Source organism: Accipiter gentilis, chromosome 23 (assembly GCF_929443795.1).
Source record: "Accipiter gentilis chromosome 23, bAccGen1.1, whole genome shotgun sequence".
Classification (NCBI taxonomy): domain Eukaryota; kingdom Metazoa; phylum Chordata; class Aves; order Accipitriformes; family Accipitridae; genus Astur; species Astur gentilis.
The window spans coordinates 4,925,359-4,951,990 of record NC_064902.1 but is presented as its reverse complement, the minus strand read 5'-3'; the positions used below and the strand labels follow the sequence as shown (position 1 = coordinate 4,951,990).

At 45.0% G+C, this 26,632-nt stretch overlaps 2 protein-coding genes across 5 annotated transcripts; one reads left to right on the top strand and one right to left on the bottom strand.

Moving 5' to 3' along the window:
- Window positions 1-1,175: 1,175 nt before the first annotated feature.
- Window positions 1,176-9,667, top strand: LOC126049909 (uncharacterized). Its single transcript, XM_049827036.1, has 12 exons — window positions 1,176-2,672; window positions 3,414-3,475; window positions 3,929-4,082; window positions 4,336-4,592; window positions 4,981-5,066; window positions 5,482-5,570; window positions 5,656-5,779; window positions 6,179-6,302; window positions 6,749-6,877; window positions 7,186-7,331; window positions 7,619-7,744; window positions 8,295-9,667. The coding sequence occupies exons 1-12, from the start codon at window positions 2,303-2,305 to the stop codon at window positions 8,359-8,361; spliced, it is 1,734 nt and encodes a 577-aa protein (XP_049682993.1). The 5' UTR covers window positions 1,176-2,302; the 3' UTR covers window positions 8,362-9,667.
- A 935-nt stretch (window positions 9,668-10,602) lies between these two features.
- On the bottom strand, window positions 10,603-26,632 carry NOL8 (nucleolar protein 8). Of its 4 annotated transcripts, XM_049826809.1 has the most exons (17): window positions 26,618-26,632; window positions 26,022-26,183; window positions 25,792-25,854; window positions 24,733-24,811; window positions 24,280-24,427; window positions 23,273-23,341; window positions 21,015-22,955; window positions 20,609-20,725; window positions 19,220-19,339; window positions 18,782-18,866; window positions 17,731-17,875; window positions 16,126-16,209; window positions 15,075-15,352; window positions 13,035-13,161; window positions 12,525-12,595; window positions 11,541-11,623; window positions 10,603-11,214 (listed from the first exon to the last, which is right to left on the bottom strand). In XM_049826809.1, exons 2-17 carry the CDS (start codon window positions 26,158-26,160, stop codon window positions 11,161-11,163), a joined length of 3,603 nt encoding a protein of 1,200 aa, XP_049682766.1. In that variant the 5' UTR covers window positions 26,161-26,183; window positions 26,618-26,632; the 3' UTR covers window positions 10,603-11,160. The 4 variants fall into 4 exon arrangements, with proteins under 4 accessions (XP_049682766.1, XP_049682767.1, XP_049682768.1 ...); XM_049826810.1 differs by lacking the exon at window positions 26,618-26,632 and having other exon boundaries at window positions 17,731-17,872; window positions 26,022-26,227; XM_049826811.1 differs by lacking the exons at window positions 20,609-20,725; window positions 26,618-26,632 and having other exon boundaries at window positions 26,022-26,227.

The window sequence follows — 26,632 nt, the reverse complement described above, 5'->3', positions numbered from 1 at the left end:
CCCAACCTCTGAGTGAGATGAAGGTACTGATGCAGGGGCAAGCACCGAGCTTTCCCAATGCCTGCCTCAGTGCTGGAGAGAGGACTGTCAAATCCTGCCTTGCCGTAGGGCTCCCCCAGGTCTCCCCGTCCCATCCCTGTCCCCATGCCCCCCCCACCCCCCCGCCTTGCAGCAGGGACACCCCCCAGGCCACGTCCTGCCCGTAAGAGCCCTGCACCAGCCCCCAGCCTTACTCAAACTGGCAGCGCCGCAACCCCCCCGCCACTGTTCTGCAAACTGCCGCTCCAGCACCTGCGTGGCAGTGGACGGGGGGGTCAACGGGGGTCACAGGGGATCAGGGGTGTTGAGATTGAGGGGGGGATGGGGGTCACTGGGAGCACTGGGGGAGTACCGGAGGGGCACTGGGGGCACTGGGAGGGCAGTGGGTGGCACCATATGGCAGCAGGGCGAGTACCGTGGGGTGGTGATGGTGACAGTGACACGGTGACAGTGGCACGGTGACGGTGCCGCCATCCATCAGCAGGATGGGTACTGTGAGGTGGTGATGGTGACACACTGACACTGATGGTGTCCCCATTCCCAGAGGGCCCAGTACCGCATGGTGGGGTCGGTGATATTGCGATGGTGACATGGTGACAGTGACACAGCGATGGTGCCAGAGATGGTGACACAGTGATGGTTACACAGTGACTGTAATGGTGACATGGTGACGGTGACACAGCGATGGTGCCAGAGATGGTGACACAGTGCTGGTGATGGTGACAAGGAGACATGGTGACTGTGACACAGTGATGGTGACAAAGGGACTGTTGCATTAAAGCGTAACAAAGTTTGGCAGAAAATAAACCCCCATGCATTCCAGCTTGTCCTCAGATATCAGAGGGGCTGGGGACGGCCAGGCTTAGATTCTGAGTGGTGCACAATTCAGCACTCTAAGTCCAGTCACGTTCGATTTATTAAACTGTCACGATTACAGATGCACTAATAGTGCACTGTCCTTTCAGTTTAGTCACGTTCAACGAGCTATCACGGCTAGATTTTAATGAATAGTACAGTTTATTAAAGCAACAGGAGTACAGGTTCTTTTGGATTGCCGGTGATACGTACACTGTCTGCAAAGCACGTGCAGATAATAAGGCAGTCGACTACAAGCGTACTAAATTATGGAAAAACTCTACAGAGATTTCTGAGTTTCCTGGGGAAGCACTCGGTATAACTGAGGGTCCGAATCTCACCCAGTAGGCATCTCATTGGGGGTGGGGGTGGGGAAGAGACGTTCAGCCCCTTGACTGATGCCAGAAGTCAGCGATGTCCTCCCGACTTGTCTACGATGGTATCTTCCCCAGCATTCCTCCTCTCTAAGCCCTTTTATACTATTTTCTTCTTTTTAGGTGGAGCTTGAGTGACTCTAGTCATACATACCTTTGTTATGATTGGTGTAAAATCTCCTCGCTTTACTTTTAATGGCCTATGCTAGAGAAAATTCAGAGCGCATGCTCAGTGAGGGGTGGTGGCACCTTAGAGGCGGGTAGCTTTTGGGACAGAGGTGTGTTTTGCTATTATAATGAGCAAAGTTCCATGTCAGTACTCCAGAGCTGGGCACTTACAAATCAGAAGTAAGACAACAGCGTTGACAGAACCCCATTGTTTCGCCTCCTTGCTGTAGTGGATTCAATGCAGGAACCTTCCATTCTTGTTCCTATGGTTCCAGTTCCCCATCCCTGCGGTGATTTTGCAGAGCCTGGCCACGGTGTCTCCGCTCTGCTCCGCCCTCTGTGTTGTTTCTCAGAGTCAGCACACCAAGCTCCCCTCGTGTTGCTGACATCTAAGGTTGCAGGTTATGTTGCTTAGGGAATTATTATGGAACAGATTCCGTGCGTATCCACTGTATTCCACCGTGGAGGCTCACCTTCCCTTAAGAGAGGCGGGGGGACATATCAATAAGTCACCTCCAGCAATTATTCCACACTGGGCTGGCATTCTTCTGAAGTTATGTCATTCTCTTGGAATCGTTTCCTTGGTCGTCTTCATTCTGCTCCCATCTGCCAGTTTCAGCTAGTTCTGGGTTAGCAGCATTAGCTTTATCAAAAAGTTGACTCTCGCTCAGCTCTCGCGGCCTGAGGCTTCAACTCCTTTAGCTTCTAGTGCTAAGCCAGGCTATTCATCCCAACGATTCCCAGCACAGGTAGCGGCAAGCTCTGCTGGAGCAACTCGGAGAGGACGGGGATGACTGCTTCCCAGGACAAGAAGGGAAATCCATCTTCTCTCTCCCCAGCTGTGCCGGCTCCCTGCTGGCGTCATAATGCACCTTCAAATGATGCGGGCTGATGTCACAGAGGGATGCCCCGCATCCCAGGGAGGTCTCCCCAGCGCTGCTGGCACTTCCCGGCGAGGCTTGGGCGCTGCTGGGCACTGCTCAGGGGCTCCCCTCAGAACTGCTCCACAGCCAGGAGCGGGATCGGGAGGCAGCGGGGCTGCGCTGGGGGGACCCGTTGTGACCGGCAGAGTAGCAGGGGCACGTCGGAGAGGAGTTTTGGGCACGGAGCTGCGAAGAGCATCCCTTTTCCTGAGCGGAGGACAAGCGGCAGGCGCGATGGAGGGCTGCTGCACCGTGGCCATCAGCTTGGAGCTCAGCAGCTTGTTCCCCACGCTCCTGCATCTCTCCACCAAGGGTAAGGGGTTTGGGAATTCCATTCTGAGGGGTTGCACGGGGGCTGGCCTCTGGAAAAAGCTGCAGGTGCCGGGCTGTGGGGGTGACTGGACAGGGCTGGGGGCTGCTGCGAGAGCCCTGCCTGGGGGTCCCACTGGACTCGGGGGACGACGTGGCAACCAGGTCCTGGTGCTGTCCGGAGCCCTGAGGCTCCCCTGGGAATGGCTCCGTCCCCTTGCGAGGGGGGCCATCCAGGGCCAGCTTTCCCTGGAAGCTGGCCCCTCGTGGGGTTCTGGCTCTGGGATGAAGAGGGCTTCTGCGTCCCGGGGGCTGGGGGGGACAGCTACAGCTCCCACAGGGCTCTCGCGAGCTGGCTGGAAATGCCTGTGCTGTAAATCAGCCCTTTCCCTTGAACAAAGTCTCCTTTGGGAGAACCTCTCATCCTCCCCGTGGGACCCCCTTGTGCCACCATGCTGGCAGATCACGTCCTGGGCTCTGGGGTGCCAAGGCTTTCTGGGGGTTAGATGGCCACAGCCCCTGTCCTGAGCCCTTCCCACATCCCCATTTGTACCCCAGCCCTGCCCCGGGAGCAGAGTACGGCTAGCAGTCGGAAATTGGGGCACAGCCCAGCTCCGCAGCCGTGGCCGCGTTTGTCTGGGCTGTTTGCGGACGCTGGCATCTGTCAACCCCTGGGCGAGGAGCTTGCCGAGAGGCTGTGAGCTGGCTGGCCCGGAGCCCGACACCTCTTTCCTTTGCTTTCCAGAGGTTGTGGCTATTTGGGATGCTGTGTCTGCGTACATCCTGGGACAGCTGAAGCAGGACAAGGTAGGCTGGCGTCTTGGTCCCCCTTTGCCCCAGAGGGCCTGCACCCCGGGAAGCGAGCCCTCCCTGAGCATCGTGGCGGCACACTGAGACAAGCCCGTGTGCCCAGAGCTGCTTCTTGGTCAACCGGGAGAGAAACCAAGTCCAGATCTAGTCTGAGAAAGAATTCAGCACACGATAGGGCTTCACCCTTCGCTGTGGTCAGAGCGGAGAGGCCGAGCAGAGAGGCAGGCAATTATGCTGGTGCCACGCCAAGGATAATCCCTGGGAATCAGTCCCAGGGGTATTCCCTCCCTGTGCTGGAATTGCCTGGGATCTTCTCTAGCCAAGGGATGTTAGCGAATATTTTGAGGAGGGCAAGAAAACAAATGGAGAACACAGGCCTTTTCCTAAGCTTTTACTTTTCCCATCTCTGAAGTACTCGCTCATCAGCCTTTTTGTCTTTTTCCTGGGCAGGGTGTCCTGGTCGCAGGACTCGGGACCTTCACTATGGTCCAAGAGCAATTCCAGGGCAAAGAAGAGGTGTATGTGGTTCGAAGACCCGTCTTCCGACTGGAGCTTGATGTGTTGTGTCTGCAGGAGCTCGCGTTCCCCACAGTGGTTATCCCCGGTGAGAAAGCAGCGGCCACCCTCCGCTTTCCCCCTCCATGTCTGGGGGGGGAACGTGTGCTCTCGGCTCTTTGGGAAGGGCTGGGAGAAGTAGGGAACTGCCTCTAAAGGTCAGGGGGTGGCTTGAGCTCCCCCAAAACTAACCGCTCCCCAAGGGCTGTTTCTGTGAGCACCCTTCCCTCTGGCATTTTGTTATGAATCTTACGTGGAAATTTGGCCTGCTGTGACAGTGACCACGTTCCTCTTCCTCGCAGGCAACGTCAAGATCAAGCCGCTGAACTACAAGCGGCTGTCGCGAGCCACCTCCTTCCCACAGCACGTGGTGAAGGACTGCGTGCAAGAGACCATCCTCTTGTACTCTTCCCAGCTGAAGAACGGGCAGCGCCTCTCCTTCGCCTTCAAGGACATTGGTGTTCTGTCCTGCAACGACGACCTCCTGTGCATGCGGTTCTATTCTGACTGCGTCACAGGGCTGGAGAGGAAGGCCAGCCGGATTGCGCTGCTTCACACTGTAAGTTGCTCGAGGTTTTGAGGGCTGCTTCCGTGTCTTTGGGAAGCCTAAGGAAGGGTGAGCAACCCGGTCGCCGTTGGCCAGCCTGGACGTGGCAGGACAGTCAAACACCTTTCCCCGTGCTTGCCCCCGCTGACTTCTCCATTAGCAAAGAAAGTTTCTTCTGGGTCCTTGCCCTACAAAAAGCCCAGCGGTGTTATTGCGCGGTCTCAGTGTTGGCTGTGCAGCTTCTCCAGAGCAGAGCAAGGGCTAACGCTGATGGAGGAGGATTTGGCGGAGAGGTTTGGAGAAGCGGCTTGCTTTTGGAGCGGGAGACAGGTCTGCTTCCTTAGGGAGCCAAGAGGAAACTGCCTTGGAAACCTTCTGATGGGTCTGTGTCACTTTGCAGAGGCTGTGGATGCCTGGGGCAGCTGTCTCCGGTGGAGCGACCGCCGCTCAGGAGATGCAGGCTGCTCCTGCCCACGCGTTCCCGAGGTGAGTGCTTTTCCTCTGCAGCCCTTGACCGGCCGAGCGGGCGGCTTCCCAGCTCCTGCTCAGGAGCACGCGTTGTCAGGGCTTGACATTCGGCATCGAGTCAGGGATCAATCGTGAAGCGACTGGTTTCTGGTTAACTAATGCTGAGCTGGCACTATGCGTGTATTCTCCTGGAGTGACCCGGCATCGTGATCGTGTTTCTCACGCCCAGCCTGTTGTCATTGCCATCAGCGAGAGCCAACTGCACATGGTGAGGCAGCGTTGGGTTGGGGGAGATTGCCGATAAAACCTGTGCAGGGCCACAAAGGAAAAGGGATGCGACGCCTCGCACGACAGTCGGGAGGATTAGTGCTGGCAAGCTGCAGAAGGTAGGAGGTCACCATTCTTCAAGCCTGTGTCATCATTCGCGTTCCAGGTTTCAGTTCCTGGTGATCAGCAGATCGGCGTCCAAGGCTTTCTCCGCCTGGCACAAGAAGGTTGCAGAAAAGCACAGGGTCAGAAGAGGTACGGGAAGGGGTCCTTGCTGTCCAGAGCCCGGTTCAAACGCACTCCCCACGGGGCTGCTCTGAAGAGCTTCCTCCTTTCCCAGGTACAGAGGGAAGCCAGGCGCCTGACAAGCTGCTGGAGAGGCGGGTGAAGTATTCCCTCCCCGCGCTGCCAAACCAGGGGCCGGGCACCAGGCAGCAAGACACGGAGAAGAAGCCTTCTGCCAGGTGAGACCCTTGTGGGAAGGGGTGGAAGGGATGAAGGGGACCCTTGCGCCCACGTAGGAGAGATGTCCCCTTTGGAGACTCCGTCTGTAGGGACTCGGGAAGGTGCCTGGCACGTGCCCCACGGTTTTCATGAGCTTGTTTGCCCCATCACAGGCCCCATAGTGGGGAAGGCAGCGGAGGTTGAGCGCACGCCACATTACTTTGCTTGCTCCTACAGCAGACCTGAGGTGGTCCTCTCCCATCCATCTGATGGGGCTCAGGAAAGGCCCCCCCTTGCCATGGGAAACGGTCCCACCTCCACCGCTTCTTCTGCCAGCCTGGGGAGCTTTGATACCAGATGGAGAGCGTGGGGCACCCACCTGCCCCACGCTCACGCCGACTCCTGGTGTCTCTTTGCAGTCTGCTCCCACCATGTCCAGGCAGCTCCCCCAGGACAAAGGAGGCAAGCAGGCAGAAGCCAGCTCCTCCAGCCAGGCCCACCGCTGCGCTCCCGTCTTCTGAAGGCTGCAGGAGAGCGCTGCAGGTACGTGCTCTGCCTTGCTGTAACTACCGTGCTGTTCGAGACTCGGCAAAAGCCTCTTTGTGCAGAGAGCCGTCCTGAAAGGGTCCCTTGGTGTGCGTTCATCGTCACCTCCTTCAGATCTTCTTCAGGAAAGGGAAGGTGCTGCACACCCTTCCCGCCTGCTGTTGCCCCCGGGTTGTCATGAAACACTTTTTCTTCTGGCCAGGGGCTATGGAAAATGTACAAGTCCTTTCTAGGTCGTTGACAGTGGAGATCTTTGGTCACTCCGCTGTGTTTGCCATGAGTTGAGGAGCCTGGCGTGACTCCACGGCCCCCGATCTGTTAGGGCCAAAGCGCTGCTGACCAACCGGCTGAGGCAAGGGGCACCAACACGGGTCAGACCCGAGGGAAGCCCCGCCGGGAGCTGAGACTAATCCTGACTGCTGCTGCGCTTCTGTCCCCTCCAGGAGGTCTGGAAGCTGTCTGCAGAGTGGGAGCGAGTGAAGACCCGGTGGGAAGAGCGGCGACAGCAAGCAAAGGCAGAATGGGCGGCATGGGAGGCCTGGTCTGCAGGGGAGGACCAACAACCGCCCCAGGTACAGGGCAGCGATTGACACCGCTGAGAGCAGCAGCAGCCCTCTCCGTCGGGGCGGCAGGTCTCCAGGGGGGTGGGAGCGGGACTGACACGCAGCTGCAGGGCAGGGGTTTGCCCGCTCATCTCCGTGAGGGAGAGATTGGCAGCAGGACCCGAGGGGCAAAAGCAGCTGTCAGCCGTGATGACGGGCACGCTGGTGCTGAGCCTCCCGGCTCCCAGGTCCCGCTGCAGGCTCCTTTCGAGAGGTCCTCTGGGAAACGGCACCTCTGTTTGCCGTCTGGTTTGCTGACAGCGTCTCCTCCTCGGCAGGTGCTCAGCACTGAAGGCATTCGGGCTCCCCACCCTCCAGCCCAGCCCAGGAGAAAGGAGGTCGGCGGGAGGTGGAGGAAGGCTGAAAGCCCTCTCCCAGCAGAGGAGATGGCAGCAGCCGCCCAGCTGCAGAGACTCCAGCCTGAGTAAGTGTGCGCCAGCTCCGGCCGCAGCCTGGGGGCACTCGAGCGGCCGTGACCCCGCAGGGATGTCCGTGTCCCCCGTCCCTGCGTCCTGGGGTTGCGTAGGACACCTTCCGATGTCTCCTAACGCGGGGATGACCTGGGTTACCCCCGCAGCTAAGACCCAAAGCTCACCGCAGGGTGAAAGGCTGAGTACACGCGGCACCGGGTGGGTGCAGGGGCTGTGCGAGGGCAGAGGCAGACGGGGTCTCCGGCAGAGGCTGAGGGATGACGTTTCCCTGTTGTTGCAGCCACCTTTCCCCACGAGCGGCCCAGGTCCTCAGAAGGCTGGAGCCGCATCAGGAACGGAGGACCATCTTCAGGAATGTCACTGAGAACAAGCAGCGGAAGCTGGAGCAGCAGAGGCAGTTCCCCTGGTAACTATCTCCAAAGAGGGATGGTGCTTCCTCGGCTGCGAGGCCCGTCCCTCCACCGAGGGCAGCCCTGGGGGAAAGAGGGCATTTCTCTGACACCCCTGGTGAGACAGAAGCAGGTTCTGGAGGCTGGCTTTGGGCTGGACCTCCCTGGCAGCCAAGGGGGCTGCCTGGGCACCTAGAATTGGCTTTCCATGTGGGACGTGAAAGTCCTGGCTGAAGACAGAGGGATCCCTCCGATGGCTGCCTTTCCCCGTTCCAAACCAGAGAGCACGTCCTCCCCTCGCACAGTCCTGCCCCAAGACACCTTGCCCCGAGGGGCACCCCTGTACGGGACCCCCAAGGTCTCTGCCCCACTTGACTCAGCCCCAGGCTCATCAGCTACACCTGGGACCTTCTCAGGGCCTCGGGCATCAGGGGCCTCCCCTCTTCATAGACAACTGGAGGCTTCGTCGCAAGCAGATCCCATCACCGGTGGCCTGAGTGACGCCTGCAGGATTTCTCTGCCTTCTCCCTGTCCGTACGGTCACAGGCTTTCTTTCTTCCTCCCTAGCACGCGATGCTGGTACCGCAGTGGAGGAGAAGGTGCCGGAGGCGGCGGCTGTAGCAGTGGCTATTAGCAAAAAGGGGCTGGGAGGCTTCTCAGCTTCTCAGATCCACCTAAAAATACAAAATAAAGGGCTCTGGGGCTGTTCCCAGCTGGACTGACTAGTCTGTGCCTGGTGATGGTCTAAAGGGGTTACACACCCCCCGTGCGTGATCCCAGAACGGCTCGTAGGGGCAGGAGGGAGTAAAGTCCACGCATACCCCACAGCGCAAACACGTGCAGCCCCTCTCCCGCGCATCCCAACACAGAGGTAGCACGGTGGAGGAGGCTCTCGCCCCCTTCCCAGGGAAACCAGCACAGCTGGTGCGTCCCTGAAGTGCCCGCACACTCCCGCACGCAGCGTGGAGAACCACTCGCAGGGCCAGAATCTGCGTGGGATTACAGGGCTGTGACCACGCTGGGACCACGAAGTGTGGTGGATAGATGGCACCGTGGGAGGGCTGCGGTGGAGGGACACGGGCTCGTCGGGAAGGACCGGCCGGGAAGGCGAGGAGATGTACTTGCCTCCTGCTTGGGGTGGGACAGGAGCCAGCCTGTGGTTCAGGGTCAGCAGACAGACCAAGATGGCTGCTGTGTTAGCAGGGAACTGCTAGGGACCTCCTGTTCAGGAGGAAGAGGTAGCCAAGGTCTTCTTCAAACCAGTAAAGAAGGAAGCCTCACGTTCACAGGCCCTGGTCCTCATGGGGGACCTGAACCACCCTGGTACCTGCTGGAAGGACAGTCCAGCAGGGCTCAGGCAATCTAGGAGGCTTCTAGAGTGCAGTTCCTGGCATGGGTGATGGAGGAACATGTGTGAGAACATGTGAGAGAAACAACCCTGCAGACACCAAGGTCAGTGTAGAATGAGGGGGAGGAGATGCTCCAGGCGCTGGAGCAGAGATTCCCCTGCAGCCTGTGGTGATGAAGACCGTGGCGAGGCAGGCTGTCCCCCTGCAGCCCATGGAGGTCCATGGTGGAGCAGATCTCCACCTGCAGCCCGTGGAGGACCCCACGCCGGAGCAGGTGGGTGCCCAGAGGAGGCTGTGAAACCATGGGAAGCCCACGGTGGAGCAGGCTCCTGGCAGGACCTGTGGATCTGTGGAGAGAGGAGCCCACGCTGGAGCAGGTTTTCTGGCAGGACTTGTGGGGGGACCCACGCTAGAGCAGTGTGCTCCTGAAGAACTTCAGCCCATGGGAAGGATCCACGTTGGAGCAGGGGAAGAGTGTGATGAGTCCTCCCCCTGAGGAGGATGAAGCGGCAGAAATAACATGTGATGAACTGACCGTAAACCCCATTCCCTGTCCCCCTGCGCCGCTGCGGGAGGAGGTAGAGAATCCAGGACTGAAGTTGTGCCTGCGAAGAAGGGAGGGGTGGAGGGTAGGTGTTCTGAGATCTGGTTTTATTTCTCATTACCCTGCTCTGGTTGATTTGTAATAAATTTGTAATAAATTGAGTTAATTTTCCCCAAGCTGAGTCTGTTTTGCCCGTGATGATAATCAGTGAGGGCTCTCTCCTGTCCTTATCTTGACACAGGATCCCTTTTTGTTATATTTTCTCTCCCCTGTCCAGCTGAGGAGGGGGAGTGATTGAACAGCTTTGGGGGGCACCTGGCTCTCAGCCAGGGTCAACGCACCACAGATCCTCAATTTGGATCCATACCCCAGCACTGCACTGCCCATCCTCCTGCTGCTGCTGCCCAAAAATCAAAACTTGAACTATTCCACATCATCACGACTGCCCTTTGCTCCTCCAGGTCCTCTTCTGGCCTGTAACGCACTCTCTGCTATGCACATCCCACTCTCCTAGGCTGCACTCTGGGGCTCTGTACGAGAACCCTGTGTCGCCAAGGGCTCAAGGCGCAAGGACCGAGACAGAGAGCTCGGCTGGACAATCCCGTGCTGCGGTCACTTTGTCCTCACAGCCATGAACCCGTTTGCCTCCCCAGGCCCTGGCAACTGCTCCTGTGCTGCTCCTGCGCTGCCGAGGGCACCCACAGACGCTGCTCCGACTTGACGAGCAGCACGGCCAGCTGGGAGTGCGATGCGTGTGCTGGCCTGGGCACCGGTAAGAGGCAAAGCACCCGGCGGCCCCTGGGCTGGGGCCAGGGGCCAGGCAAGGCCTGGCAGCGGGAGCCCAGGGTGGGCCTGGCAGAGCCTCTCTGTTCCAGCAGACACTCAGTAGCATATAGGCCAAACAGACCTAAGAATAAGACTTTATATGTAAAAATATCATTCATTCAACAACAAGCATACACCACTGGCAACATTTGTCCTTATTATTTATTAACGTACACACTCAATTAAAAAGTAGAAAAATCAGCTCTGTGAAGAAATACAAATATACCCATTTCATAAGTCTTCCTTGTTATATATGTATTTTCATAAACTTCTGGTAAACTTTTACTCTGGAAATAATGCATTCCAAATATTTGTAAACGAATCTCAAACATGATCTCTATTATGTTTGGCAGAATACACGTTGTATAGTCTTACAGACACAGAGCCACCTGCTCTTTCTCAGCCCCCTTTAGCACTGGGGCCTGAGAACACAGCAAAATAACCCCCGTATTGTCTTTGTTACATGATCAAATTCTCAAAAATCTTGCAAAGCCGCGAGTCATATTTAACCCATATAGACATAAAACCAAATCTTGGTACAAACACTGAAGTGACGCAATAAACATGTACCTATTTAGAAAGCAGGTTTTAGAGTCTTCTTGAATATTATTTCCTACTAGATCTTTGAAAGAGTAGAATTTTGAAAGTAATATTTTTCTGCAACTTCTTCAAAGAAGAAACATGAAACATTTATGACCAGTAAGATAAGAAAGATTTATTGTTTTGTTTTCACTTTCCTTCTTGCATCCTTATGCTTCTTCTGGCATTCCTGAAAATATTTAAATTTTAACATAATATTGTGAAAAGTTTCTAAATTCACCTGTTTGCCTCAAGCACTTTTTGTACATGCAGTAAAGTAACTGGTCCTGTATGATAACAGAGATTCAGTAATTTACCTGACCGGACATCACAACATAATGTTATACACACTTCTATACTAAAAAATTTTAGTTCCCTGGTAATTACAAAGTTTCAAGCCCTTCTAAAGGTCCTGAATTAATTTTTAATGCAAATTAAGCAAATAAGCAGCCATGTTTCCTCCTCATGCTAAGCCTTCAGCTGCAGTTACCAAGTAACAGATGTTAAAATACTCACCTCAAGCAATAATCTACGTCTGTCTTCCCAACCATCTTTTTCTTCACCGAGGTCTATTGATCTACAAAATAACTTAGGGCCCTCTGCACAAAACAAAGAACAAATTAATACGGTTAAACAATTCTGAATATGGTGGTGGTTGTAAATCTTATGAGCATCACAGCAATCAAGTCAGAAGGCTTGTTCTTCATATTCCTCTCTTGCCCCCACAACACGGCTGGCTCAAACAGAAATGTTATGTGTTACAGCCTTGTGTACTAAGAAAAATAAAAAGCAGCAGCAGTTTCCTTAATATGCTGAAGTGTAAATTGCAGTGAAACAGCATCTGTTTCATTAAAAGCTCAGCACCATTATCGCACATCTCCCAGGAAAATTTATGCCTGCTAAGGATTCAGAGCTCAAATTTGACAGGTACTGTAATCAGATAGGCTGGAAGATTACAGTACAGTAACTGTATTAACACAGTAACTTTTAATGATAGTTATCTCAGAAAACAAACATCATTTAAGGCTGTCCTGTACATTGCTTGGGATTTATTTTTTAATTTTTTTTCCTTTGGGTGTTGTTTTGTTTTATTATTGTTTTGTTTGGTTTTAACAATGACATTTGTTATATTCACAAGAAAAAAACACCACATTATTTAGGATCAAAAACCATGTGGGCATATGTGGCTGATAAGAATATTTACGTATATTTTTTTTGCTAAGCCCTAAAAGACCAGCTACATTCAGATCATTAGGCAATTATCAGAAAACAGGAAAGCAAGATAGCTGATCAGCGTTTATTTTACCAGAATTTTCTTGTGGGATGTGCTACCACAGTTTATACCACAAGTAATGATGGAAAACTGCAATTATTTTTTTTTTTCTTCTTAAACCCCTCATCTGTGTTTTAACTACAAAATATTAATAACTAGGCAGGGTTTTCTTCCTCACTGAATTTCATTAAGAGTTACAAAAAAGAGGTGAATAAGTTCTGTTATACCTCTTAGTCGTTCATCATCTTTGGAGAAGAAGAAAAATCTAACACTTTCTGTTCGCGGTAAAGAGAAAAACCTAGACAAACACAAAGGAATTTTAACATCATAAAAGTTACTATCAAATTCCATTAATGAAAGCTAAAGCTGCTAATGCTTCAGAAAAATAGTATGCATTGAAGAACACTACTCCATAGTAATGAAGTATAGCCTTCTAGAAAAAAACACTTAAGAAAACTTAATATATATTTGACTTTTGGCCAAACCCACTACCCAGTTAAATTCTCATGCATCGAACTAGAAACTCAGCTTTTATATTCAACTTCAAATCAAGTGTGGTATTGGGATTTTTGTCTATTACATTCTGTGCAGCAAGGAACAGTTTCCTAAGAAGACTTCCATTGTTCAGACATGTGGAATGAAGATGTTTGTTTCCCATGACCTGAGTGCTGCTATTAATGTTCTCATAGCATTAAACAACTACAACCAAGTAGACAACAAATACAAATATAACTTGCATTTCTTTGTCCCTTTCACTTTCTGATGCCTCTGGTTCATCATCACCCTCAGAACTGCTGTCTTGGAAACGTGGATCTTCTTGCCATGTGACTTTTACAGGTTTTATTGTTTCAAGTATGTAGGGCTCTGCAATAATATCACAATTTAAAAAAAAATAAAAATATCAGTTTATTCCCCTACTTGTCAGTAAAAATTTCTACTTCAGAGTGAAACACTTAAATTGGAAAACACTGATTTAAGATGGAAGAAACCTACCTTCCCATGTTTTCTATCACCTTCTGGGTAGGTATGAATTTAGTTTGCTTTCTCATATATCACAAATTCACCCTCAAAATTCACAACTAGTATCATCACAGCATAGTGAAAAAGTGTACGAGTCCATCTGAAGCTTGTTGTTAGGGTCCAGGGTTCTATCAAGTCACACCAACCTAACAATCATTATCAACTGAGTTGGGAGTAATTGTGCCTATTCATATTTTTAGCGTGCAGAAGTTGAAAGCTTTTATTAGCTTTCTTTCACTGTGAACTATCTTAATGAGTTCCTTTGCAAAGAAATTCACAATGCCTTAGCTTATTCTTTTTGTGAGTTTAAGCTATGTTATTTTCACATATGTATTCCTGCCTATAGCGTACACCCAGTTGCCAGAAGAGCAGTTTACCTGAACATGTACCTGAGCACTTACTACTTCACCTCACCAAAAGGAAACCTATGGTACCCTTTTCTTTTAGAGTATACGCACAGTACTTGTCTGGATGACCAGAATAGAAAAGACAGCCCCTGTACTGCCTCTCTCTGGCAATATAAAAGAGTTTCCAAACCCAACAGTAACTACACTATGAAACACAAACAATATTTTATTCAAGAGAAAGATAAGAAAATGCTACTTTGGAAAAAGTGAGCACTTGCAAGGTTAAATGTGCAAGGTCCACAAAACACGCATAGTTTGTGCTCAAAAAAAAAAAAAGACTATCTGCATGTTCTCCCTTCATGGCTTCCACACGACACACATGATCTTAAGTCAGGTTAAACAAAAACACCACCACCACCACAAAAAAATCACAAAAATCACCTAAGCAACAGCGGTATGTGCAATGGAGAGAGATTTATCTTTCTGACTGTGTCAATACATCAGCTAGCACCGCGGCCCTGTTGCCACCAAACAGGATTCTTATGCAATATAAACTAATAATTATTCAAACCAGCAAATAGAAGACACAGTGCTTAAGCATGGTTCTCAGTACTAAGAACTTTGTGAACTCTGAACTCTCTCTGTTATTCTCCACTTTGTTCTAGAAATCTCTTACATATTCTGAAACCCGTATTACTGCATTCATAACACAGTGAATACTTTCTGAAGTCAGCAGAAACATGGGGGTTTGTTGTTGGGGTTTTTTCTGTTTGGTTGTTTGGGGGTTTTTTTGTATGTATTTCTGTTAACTTCACACAGTTTCTTTTATTTCCTACTTTACTACTTAAGTGACTTGCTTTCAGATTTTTTAATCTTGATTTCATAACATTTATCTTCTGTTAGGACACCCCAATAATCATGTGTTGTTCAGTTTCAATTTTCTAAAGATACAATAATAAAATTAAGTACATAATAAAATGTTCTTGGATCTTGGGGTCAACTCTAAGATTTTCTTTTGCTCATAATACTACCTTAATTAACACACATTTTATTTACAGTCTTGTTGGTTTATATGAAACCTGATTTGACTTGTATATCATCTTTTTCCCTGTTTACTTGAGAAATTTCGTGGATGACAACAGGTTTTTTCCATCACTGTTCAAAACCAATTAAATAATAGTTCCTTCTCAAAACACCCCTTTTAAAATTCCTGGGATGCAAGCATGAATGAGCTGTAATTAAATTACAACAATCTTGGCAAGTGTTAGAGAAGATCATAATTATTTGCATAATTATTGACATTTGCCTCTAAAAATCCCCCGGATTCTGAATTTCCATCCACTATATTACTCTACAGTGCCTGACTTAAGCTACTCATTAGAAATTGTACTATTATTTATGTTCCGTTACCTTCCTTTATGCCTGACTCCTCCAAGTCTCCGAAGAAGGAAAACGTGAAACCACTAGACTCCTGAGCTACGTTACTCCCAACATTAGGTCCCAAATGGTCGGGTGGGGCAGAGTCCTCCGCATCGTCTTTGTCCCAGGGTATTTCTTCTTTTTTTTCTGATTTGCTCTTTGAAGATCCAAACAACTCTTTTAAATCAACAGCAATATCATAATACATTTCTTTAGACACTTCGGGGAGTTTCTCACTCTCTTCCCTCTTCTTCTTCCTTTTAGCTTTACTGAAATGAGATTATTAAAAGGATAGTAAGATAGCACATATATTTTTAAAAGAAAGGTTCCCTCAGAGGCAACCTTGCTATGTTTTCCTAAACTTATCTAAGCACATTAATGGAGTAGTTCACTTTTAAGGTTTGGGTGGGTTTTTTTGGTGTGGGTTTTTTTTTCCTTCTTCTTCTTTTTTCTTAGCAATTCCAGGTTCTGGCAATAAGATATTTCCTATTGCCAGAAATACATTTATAGGGCTGCATGACTATCCTTTCGGTTTACACTTTTGACCCATTTCTTTTCACCTCCTGCAATTTACCCACCCTTTGAGGGTAAGCACTGGGGAAACAGCTGAGGTTTGACTCTAAAGGCAGGAACAAGTCTACTTTATAATTAACTACATCCTGACTTTTCACTTAACACGTGATAGCATTTAAGTTAAGATATTTAGGACAGATTTCTTTTCTGGCAAAATAAATGTTATGAGATAATATTTTTTTTTCTCATGGATTTGCAAATCTTAAAGTCCATGACTTGAAGCAAAGAGATAGACTGAAAGCGAGAAAGAAGACAGAAAATGGCATGCATAGAGTACATGGACTAGAAAGAAAAGATGGCATTACATGGTGGGTTTAGTGGTCACAATTCTTATTCCATCTTGATTTTATCAATAACAGGGAGAACTAAAGAAAAAACATAGCTGTCTGCATAGTTTCAAACTCAGTCTTCTGCCATCTTTCCATGGGAAGAAACATCACCAATAACAGTTACCAGGCTGTAATATTACCTTTCTTTTTCTGTAGCACTTGGTTTCCTTTCAAAAACTGCATGGTCCTGTCTTGTGGGATCATAGCGGAGGGCATTAATATCTCTATAAAAACAGAAAGGAAAAGAAATAACATGAGACATTCTAAATGCTCAACTGAAAGCTACTCTAAACCTTTACAGTCAGATTCAAATTCTCATTTGACCTGTTAGTCAGTGTCCAGGTCAGGAAAAAATTATTAACAGAAGTAGCTTTAATAACATTGTAGTATTTCATATAAAACATAGACCTCAACTTGTGTGTGTTATGCAGTAAGAGTAAGTTTATACCTGCACCTGTTTATCTTTTGAGGAGCTATATCAATATAGCTATCCATATTGATATATCTATCTATATTTATTTCTTCTAGTACCAAACATTGTATAAGTTCAAAGAGCCCAAGGGAAAAAAAAAAACCAAAAAACAAAAAAAACCACAAACAAACAAAACCCTATTAGTCCACCTTTCAAAATTTAAATATTTTGAGGACTTTCAGCTAAAGCAGTCTAAGGTTTAGACTGACCCTAATACTAGCGTAGCAAAGCCCATGCTGCCTTGTGGCAATGCAAGAAGGTAATCACTTACTTCCCCTCCTCTCCCCAAAGTAATGCTTATGGCATAAATTAACGACCTTTAAATGTTTACATATTGTATCATTAACTGGGTATTAGAGAACATTGTCAGTCACAAAACTTTCCTAAGGTGACCTCTAAGGTTGCACAGATTACTTCTCTCTCTGCTTAAGTCTTTAGAAAATACACAAAAATTTGTACAAAGTCATGGAATTAAATATGATTGGACAGCAGTCGCAATGGTATTTAGCAGTCAGCAGTGAACTGATGCAAGTCCAATAGTCACTGCCAGCAAAAATCTACTAATTGCACACTATTGCATTACCCTTAACACTACTTCCACCAATTCAGTCCACAGACCAATTTCTGTTCAAGTACATAGTTATATGTCACCATACTTCCAATAGTACACTTCCAAACCTGTCTCATCATCCTCTAATGAAGGCTACAGCATGCCCAACAGCAACATATAACAAATTCCTAATCTAATGAAGAAATTTCTCAAAAGCAGAAGTATAGAAAAATGAAAAAAAAAAAAAAATCTTCACTGAAAAAGAAGTTTGATGCTAATCACCTGCAGGCCAGAAAAAACAACCACCTTATTAACTGCTACAGAAGTTATGAGTCTAACTGACTGACCTACTGCCCAACTCGCATGTTCTTTCTTTCTTTAGCCACCTTAAATCTGTCTCCACAGAGAACAGAAATATATCTTACATAGGCAAGGACTTATTAAAATACTAATTTTCATAACCAACAATCCCATCAATCAAAATCTACTAGAAGAAACTCAAGCAGGCATCCGTTAATTTTTTCCCTAAAATAACAATTACCAGTTGTATAATCTATGGGGACACTCAAATTAGGAAACTGCATGAAAGACTGACTTCAAATCCACACAACGGAGAAGGAAATACTTCTCTCAGTCAGCTAGGCAGAAATTTTAGTTGTGAAACTTTGGCAAAAATTAAGCCTTCCTAAAATTTCTTCTTTTCTGATAATGGATGATTCATACTTGAATTTCTTAGCACTTGTGGCCATTTTAGTTGGCTTAGGGTGTTCCAGGTTGATATTCAAGAGGCTTCCCAGTATTTGCAGATTTTTCTTTTTCTCCGCAGCAAGCTCTTCTTCCTCATCTGCCTTCAAGATGTTTGTCTCTGCTAAGAGAAAAATAAATACATTATTTTTTCCCTGCTATGACCTGAATAAGCCTGTAATATTTGCTATATAACATTACTATAGTACTAGAAGAGCTCACACATTATCAACACGTTACTTCCTTTATTTTAAAGTGACTTAGAGGCTTTCTCCCTTGGACTGTAGAAAATCTTTGATTAGAAATGTCATGGGCATCTATCTCATGTGAAAATCAGATCAGTTATTTAACCTGTCCCCTGCTTGTATCACATAACTGTGCAACTACTCTGCCACTGTTAGATGCTGTACAGAAGATCACATTAAAACAGCAAAGTGAGTAGCAGAACTAAGCAAAAATTTAAGTTTCGGAAACAAATTCTGAATTTTGAAAACCAGGTTAATAATTTTTTTTTTTTTTGGGGGGGGGGGGGGGTTGGGTGGAGAAATACTTGTAAAAGTTTGCCTTTTTCAGCTTTTCTGCCTTCTGCTGTTTAAAAAAAATTTTAAAAAAATCTCTTTCTTTCTAAGGCTGCCAAATCAGCCATGGACTGCAGGATGACTACAAAACAAACAGTTTAAATGAATGTAATGGTCAAAAAGTTTATTTTAATAAGTCACCACTTATCCTGTGAAAAACATGGATAAACATGTTCTGGTATCATCCTGTATTAAAAAAAAAAATTTTCAAATGTCGATTTATCAACCAAGTACATCTCACTCAGCTATTACAAATACTTTTGCAACATATACATTTACGAAAACACAGCCACCAATATATACTATGTACTGGCACAACAGAGTTGGGTTATTTTCTTTAAGGAATCACCAAAGAAGCAAAGGAGTCCATAAGTTCCTTCAAGCGTCCAAAATTAAGGCTCCAAGATACAGCTCTATTACTATCATTAACCAAGAAATATGAGCAGGTTTACCTTCTTCTTCACTGTCACTTTCAAGGAATCGAGCATCCATGCGAAATCTTTCATCTGTGCCAAATCGTGATTGCAATTGCAAGAGCTAAACAAAATGAAATAGATCCTATTAAGCACTGGAGAAGAAAGTCATCAACATTCAGTAATTTATTCCTTTTTTTACTATAATTATAGCAACATCTTAATAACCCTTTAGCTCTTGATGCCTTTTCCAGAAACTTCTTTGTATTCAAAGATGACAACATCAGAGCACCTCCTCCCACTCCCCAATACACATTATTTCCCTCCATGGCTACCATTTCCTCTATTTAAAAGAATTCTATTCCAAGTTTGTCAAAATCATATTCAGCAAGTATGCAAGCCTACATGTTACGTTATTCTGAAGTGGCATTATGGAGACTTAGAAGAAAACTAAATTACAGTAATGGGTTCACTCACTTTTTCACCAGCTTTGCCTTCAAACTGGGGCTTAATTTTGAATCTATCACCATCTGCATCATCTTGCTCATCCTCGCTGCTTTCAAACAGCCTGGCCGAAGTTTTAGGAGCAGATTCATCCTTTATTAAACAAAAAGAAAATACAGAAAAAGCAGCCATTTACATTAAGTTGGAGAAAATAAATCAGTATCAACTTTCTTCACGTGCTTTCCGGTTTATCTGAAAGAGTGCATTTCTAGAACAACCAGCTCACTTATTGATCCATGCGCTTCCAAAGCTTACATTGTATACACACTTTGTACAATTCTGTTTTACAGTTATGACTACTAAATTTTAGCATCAGCCAAATATCCATGTAAAGGGCAACTCAGGTTTTACAATATCAGAGAGCTGGATATAAAACTCCAACTTTCTGATCACATCAAGGGAGATCAATTTAAAAATATCAGTGTCTAATTATATCCTTTCTGAACAAGCATCATTTATGGTATAAACTCTAGAACATAGTTTAAGTCAGTTGATAAATATCAATGATCACAAAAGGTAAGCACTCCATGGCTTTGAAACAATCTTCCATAGAATTAGAGGTTCTTTTAAAGAAAAGGAAAAATACAGGGCAGGGATTCTAAATACAGGGTAAGAAATATATATGTAAAAAAGCACTAAATGTGAGGAAAAGTGAGAAAAGAAAATTTTAATTAAATAGTGAGAATGGTCCTAATCTTACTACGTTTATGAAGAAAAAACCCAACAAAAGCAAAACCAATGGCCTAAAGCTTTAGCAGAGATGTGACTAAAAGATGTGATTACACAGGAAGTTGTATTCCAGAACAAAGCACTTAATTGTGCTAAAAAGTATGGCAGTAAAATCCTGAGAAGTCTGTCAAAAAAGGTCTCAATTAGGTAAGGTGTAAAGAGGAAACCCCACTCAACTTCTTTGGACCTTAACATCGGTTTAAAAAGAAGACTCTGCATTAATAAAGGTTCTTTATCCAGTGTTGGAAAAACCGAAGAGTCCTTCTATACTACTCAAGCCAAATCTTCTCCCCTTCCTCTGACTAAAAGCAGTGAAATTTCAAAACTAATTATGCATAAGGCCTATAACTTAAACATTCTTTTTCTTTTAATCAAAATGAAAGTCTCTTTTATGCAAATCTCAATCTCCTTACCAATTCTCCAAATTCTCCAGCTTTATCAGATGCATGGTTAAGTTTTTTGAAACCCGTTTCATGTTAGCAAAAAAAGAAGAATCACTCATATTAATTCAAACCTTATCTACTTTGTTGTCTATTACTTCAGTACGAAAAACAGTCTTCAGAATAAAAGGCAGAGTTACATTGATATGGCATTACCTTACAGAATACTGGACTTTTTCCTAATAACACTTACTTCTTCACGTGTATTTCCCAAAGTCGCACCTTTCTTCAACATCTCATCTACTTCGGCTTCACTTTCCGCATCTGAATTGAATATGATGTGTTTATGCTTGCCTGCTGGCTGGCTATCCTATGTGAGAGTGAAACTGTCAAGTCAAACATACCAAATACTTGCTACCATCACATGTAGTATCTAAAAGACATTTCCATGACATGAAAGGAGGAATCTACTATTCCTCTTGCAACTCTAGAGACATTCCAGGAATTAGGTATGCATCATTTTGTATGCACTCAAAAGAAAACTGGCAATGTAATCAGAAATTCCAGAATATATGATTTTAAAATATCTTAAACCACATCTACTAATTTCCCTTTTTCTTCTACTGCATGCTATTCAGGTAGAAGTTGAGTGTAATTACCAGACTTGAAAGAGCTCCTTGAATGAGTTTCTTCTGTAATTCTCTCTCTTTCTGTCTCTCTTCCAGAGCTGCCAGCCTCCTCTGGTTATCCTGCAACTGCTTCTTTGTTGTACTAGGTTTCTTTGAAGCAGTAGCATGAAGACAAAGCTCTTTATTTTCCAGAAGGCTCGTCTTCCCATTCTCACATTTATTAGCTTCACATTCTGGATTTTTATTGCTTACATCCCTCTTCAATTTTTTTGAAAGAAGTTCTGGGCTTTTCAATTGTCGTTTAATACATTTCTGTGACACTGCAGCATTACTGTCCATGTCACTGCTCTCATCTTCGCTCTGATCAGTACTAGCAGCAGTATCTCCACGCTCTGAATTTTGGTCATCCTGTAAAGAACTCACATCTTTGTTCCTTCCTTGTAAACATGGCCTGGAAACAGGCTGATCTCTCTCACCTGCTAAGGCGGCAGCATCTGACAATCCCTTGTGCTGTTCACAATGCATATTTTGTCTCTTTTTACTCCTGACTTCAAGTGAATATAATGGATGGTTCTTAGACTGTCTTTTAGATGACTCCTCCCCACAGTAAGAAATACATGCTTCAAGACCTAAACTTTCTACAGACCTCCTCTTTAAATCAGTGCTGTCCTTAGTTAACTCTTTTTCATAAAGGGACCCCATTCCTCTGAAGGGCTGATACTTCAAATGGGAATTATTTTGTCCCTTGGAGCTTTCTTCATCAGCATTCTCCTCCCCCGCTAAAACTGCAGCAACTACATCTTCAGGAGAGATACATTTTTTTTTAACTGCAGGGCAAGATTTAGAAAGTTTTGTTTTATTTACAACATTACCCTTAGGATTTTCTTCAACACTGCACGGACTAGAACTCTGTGTACTATCCGATTCTTCTGCTGGTGTCCCAGTGTTTTCAGTAGCTAATGCTTTTAAGTCATCTAATGTAAGGTCTAAGCGGTAACAGTTTTGCATCATGGATTCATACTCGGAACTGATTTCAGACTCCCCTTTCTCAGACTCCGAATAAGAGCTTTCACTATCACTTGCCTTTGTTGTACTGTTAACTGCTTTACTCTGCAAAGCAGCAATTCTAGATTTTTTCCTTTTCCTTTTTCTTTCAATGTATTCTTCTTCTAAATTGCAAGTTTTCAGTGAGGAATCATTTATCAAACCACATTTTTTGTTTGTTAATATTTCTTTATTTTCCACCGCCACCTGTTTAGAATCTTCTAAAACTGCAGTTTTCCTGCTACTTAGATCTGGAGTTTTACTTTCAGCAATAATTTCATCTGTATCTGCTGAATCATAGCCATTATCACATTCCATAGTCTCTTTCTCTCTGTAACTTCCTTTGATGGCTTTCTTTGTCGCACCTGGATTGCTTAAGAACCAGTGACTATTGTATTTTAATTCAAAATTCTCCCCAACAATTTCCAAGTGGTCATTTTCAGTCTCAACATTTTCAGCTTTCTCTGTTTCTCTCTCTACCATTGCTCTGATTTCCTCTTCAGAATCAATGTCGCTATCAGAAACACTCGTATTATTTTGAGCTGTAACTCCAGAAACATTGCATTTATCTGATAATAAACCTCTCCCTGGTATTTTACTCTTCAGAGTCCTTGATGAAGGCAATTTAGACTTCTCATTGGGTTTGGATTTTGATCTTTGATCTAGCTGTGGTGAGCATGTGGGTTTTGAATGTGACTGGCACCCAGAAAAGCGAACTACTGCTCCATTCAAAACCTCACTGCTCAGTTGCTTCAGTTTTTTAGGTGGCTTCTTAGTTAGAGGGAACTCTCCTTGCCGATTCTTGTTTATGGTATCATCTCCCCCTTCCAAGTGCCAAGTAAGCTCGGATATAGGAACTACATGTGTCAAGTCTGGCTCCAGCTTTCTGAGGTTATGGCAGTATTTTGATGGGTCATATTTCACAATGTTAGTCTCAGTTAAGGAATTAAACCAACATGATTCTTTTAGCAAACAGACTTCCAGTCTTTATGAACAGGCTAAATTCTGCGTGAAAGGACAACAGAGGGTCCTTTTTAATGTTATGACCATAAGCCTTTAGGCAACTGACCTGCAGTCTAAAAAATTTATTCAAATCACACAAACTTACTGCAAGATTTACTTCGGTGATTCAGTAAATCAAGTATGACACAGTAGTCAATATTAAAAGTGTTAAGCAAATGTTTCCCCATATGACGAAAGAAAGAGGGAATTGTGCCTATGGCCAGCCAATAGGAAAAGGATATTTTATTTTTTTGTTGATTCCTGAGGTGCAGGATAGGCAAGACTCTGCCAAATTTCCCAACAACCCATTTCTAAAAGAAAAGAAAAATAATCAGTGTTAAACAAAAAAAGGAATGGAAGTAATCCTGGAATAAAACAAGATGTATATTCCTGGATAACAGAAACACTAATAAAGAACCAACTGCGACTAATTCTTTTTTTGTTTACTCTCTTAAGTGAGATATATTCGTACTGTACAACTTATCCAGCTTCCTTCTCAAAAAAACCAACGAACAAACCAAAACCAACCAGCCAAAAAACCAAACTTCTACAATGTGCAAATAAAGAATGACAATAAAGAAATGAATTTCTTTACAAGTACTATTTTTAGTATAAGGCTTCTTGTTTATGAATTAACAGTGGTAAATATACAGACAGGATCACTATTATTTTGCCCTTTTCCCCCCTTCCTGCTAAAAAATTAAAATCCCCCCCATCACCCTCCAAAAACATTCTGTGCTTAGCAAATAATTTTGAAAACTTTGTAGTAAGTACAATTTTTCTTGCGTAAATTTGCACGTTCAGTGATTTTATTCTAAGCCTTACTTTTGTAAGCATGTGTAGACCCTGATCCTGAATGTGCTGAAGCACAGAGATCAGTCCCTGACAACCCAGCCGTCAAAAAAGTATATGCCGTATAAAAATAAGACACACATTCTCTTTACATGCTTTTAAGGGTGACATGAAGATATTCCCAACATCAACGAGTAAAAAAGCATTTACCAACTTAACACGACAAGAAAGGACAGTATGATCAAGATTATTGCCAGTCATGACAAAGAATTACAGGAGCATTCTACATGTCTACACAGAAGGTATTTCTTTAGACTACATCTCACAAATTGGACTGTCACACTTAATAAAAGTCTCTTTACATAAAGTGTAGAGATTTGACATAAATTTAGATGTAATAAGCTTGTGCCTGATTCTGGTTTTTGTTTTAATTCTCTATATATCTACCCCACCATACCTTATGGTCTGGCACCTCTGTACCTGGTACTGCTTTCATGTGAAAGTCTACAACTCCAGCCTTTTTCAGTGATTCTAACAGACACACTTTGTCATTTCTCTGTGGCTTTTCTTTCTGCAGCTTCGCCTCCTCCCTCTCCATGGCGAGCCTGTACCAAAAAGTATATCATATATGAAAAAAGGTCTGCCTGTGCGCTAAATTACAGCTGGCAGTGACCTTCTCCCACAGAACAGTAACCATTCATTACTCAAGGAATTAACAAGTCTGTTACCTTCAAGGGAATAATGATGCAAAACATGTTGCGTATCTAATATGCATCAAGAGTCCACCAATGTCAATAAAAAATAGAAAGAGTAAGTGCATAGCAGATGAAAGCACAGCCATAATATTATCAGATAAACAGAAAAAGGGTAACTTTAGCAACAACATACATTTTTAAAAATTGATTTTTACCTGTGCAAAAAGCTTTCTTTGGCCAACTCGATTTGCAGTGTCCCCCCTTTCCATTTTGTTTTGTTTAAAATTGACATGCCTGTAAAACAGATAAGAAATTAATATTTTCTACATTAAAAAAATATACTTAACTATGCCTCCTTCTATGATAGTCTGAAGTTTCTTTAGCATGATTTTATACTCCATTACTCACCTGATTTAAGTTTGTATATGAAAGGTCTAATACCCTACTCTTACACAAGAAGGTGTACATTCAAGATTAAAGTTCTGACTTCAAAAGAGTTATTGAAGCCTGTATGGTTCAGTTCAAATACAAACCTGAGAATTCAGATACACATACCCTGAAGTTTCTATACTACTGTCAGATAGGGTCTTCTCCACTTAACTTCTTCTGTACTTTGAAAAACATAGCTAAGGAATACTGAAACCCAAAAAGAAAAGTGTTGTACTAGAACTTAAGGAAGTTAAGTATCAAGGGCTGGGTTAGCTTTTAGACACTCTCAAACAGCTTTCCTATTCCTAGTGGCAGCAGTCCCTAGATAAAAGGGCATATTACCAATCCCTCTCTTCAGGTATAGGTATCTTCACCTGCCATTTTCCTGCTACGTATTACACAGGTGGCTTTATAAGCCTGCCAGTAGTTCTGCAGTTCAACTATTTTGGGATTTGTTAAATTGCTTTAACAAAAGCATGCTTTATGTAAGCCCTCCTTCTGGGTTTCCTCTCATGTCAAGTCACTTCTAATGTTTTATGAACCTAATGAAAGCATTTGAAGCATGTTTCCTATACCCTTTCCTAAAAGGGTTAGAACGAACTTATAAATCAGCTATTTCAGTCACAGGGAATCTTTTTAATCTGCTTACATCTACTTACTGAAAACTCCAGTAAAGCAACTTCCATAAAATTGCAGCTTAAAGAAAATGGAATGAATATCATGACAGAATGAAACAGGGTCTACCCTGACCACATCCTGATTTGACATTAGATGCATTATCAGTAATGCAACTTGGCTCAAACCCATAAATTATTCCAAAATAAAAGAAAAAAAAAAGTACTTACATTTTTTAAGATCTGCATCAGAAATGCTGACGTTGATGTAAGCAAACGTTTTCATAGGGTTCCCTGATCAAGGATAAACATTCAGTTAATTTCTATATAGTTTCCATGTTTCCTTTAAAACTGAAAATTAAGCTATTTCCTGAAAATAAAGTGTCTCTGAAGCAAAAATTCCATTTCACACTACAAACTGAAAAACAATTCACTTTTAAAGGATGATGCAAAACTGTTACCCTGATCATCTTTCCTGGTAATAATCTCTGCATCCAAAACACGCCCAAACTTGCCAAATCTTTCTTGCAGTTCAGCCTTTGAAACCGTATGGCCGAGCCCTCCAACATACAAGCGTTTCGAAACTTGTTTCTTCTCCATGTTGAAAAGTCAAGCTGTCACACCTGTAACGCACACTCAGTTTTTCTACAAGAAGATAATAATAGTTCACTAACACTTACATCGTAGAGATTGATGCAATCATAACACCAAATTACAGAACACATCCTTCTATTGGAAGCCCTCCATAAAGAACCTCTTCGCTTTGCGCTAGGTTACACGCTCTGCTCCAGCTCAGCGCCAGTAAGCACTGCATTGCTGTAAGTAACAAGCGTTTAGGTGTTGTTTTTTTTAAAAAAACCTTGAAGCATATGAGTGGGTACATGACAGTAAGTGTAAACGGCTCTCAGCGATATGACCTTTTAAGGACTTTCTAAACTGGGAGGAGGGGGGGAACGGGACGCCACAAGTCACCCCCAGCCCCATCTCCCCCTCCCAGGAGAGGCCGGGAGCCCCCAGGAACCGCCACCCCCGCAGGAAAGCAGCGACCATCCCTCACCGCCGCCATGTGCGG

Coding starts and splice junctions, on each gene's coding strand:
- NOL8 (XM_049826809.1), bottom strand. CDS start 26,160: ATGGAGAAGAAACAAGTTTCGAAACGCTTGTATGTTGGAGGGCTCGGC. Junction 15,353..16,125: donor AGTGCTACAGAAAAAGAAAG/GTAATATTACAG, acceptor ATCTCATTTCAG/TAAAGCTAAAAGGAAGAAGA. Junction 12,596..13,034: donor AGTGAAAGGGACAAAGAAAT/GCAAGTTATATT, acceptor GTGTTTGTCTAG/GTTTTTCTCTTTACCGCGAA.
- LOC126049909 (XM_049827036.1), top strand. CDS start 2,303: ATGCACCTTCAAATGATGCGGGCTGATGTCACAGAGGGATGCCCCGCA. Junction 5,780..6,178: donor GAGAAGAAGCCTTCTGCCAG/GTGAGACCCTTG, acceptor GTCTCTTTGCAG/TCTGCTCCCACCATGTCCAG. Junction 7,332..7,618: donor CTGCAGAGACTCCAGCCTGA/GTAAGTGTGCGC, acceptor CTGTTGTTGCAG/CCACCTTTCCCCACGAGCGG.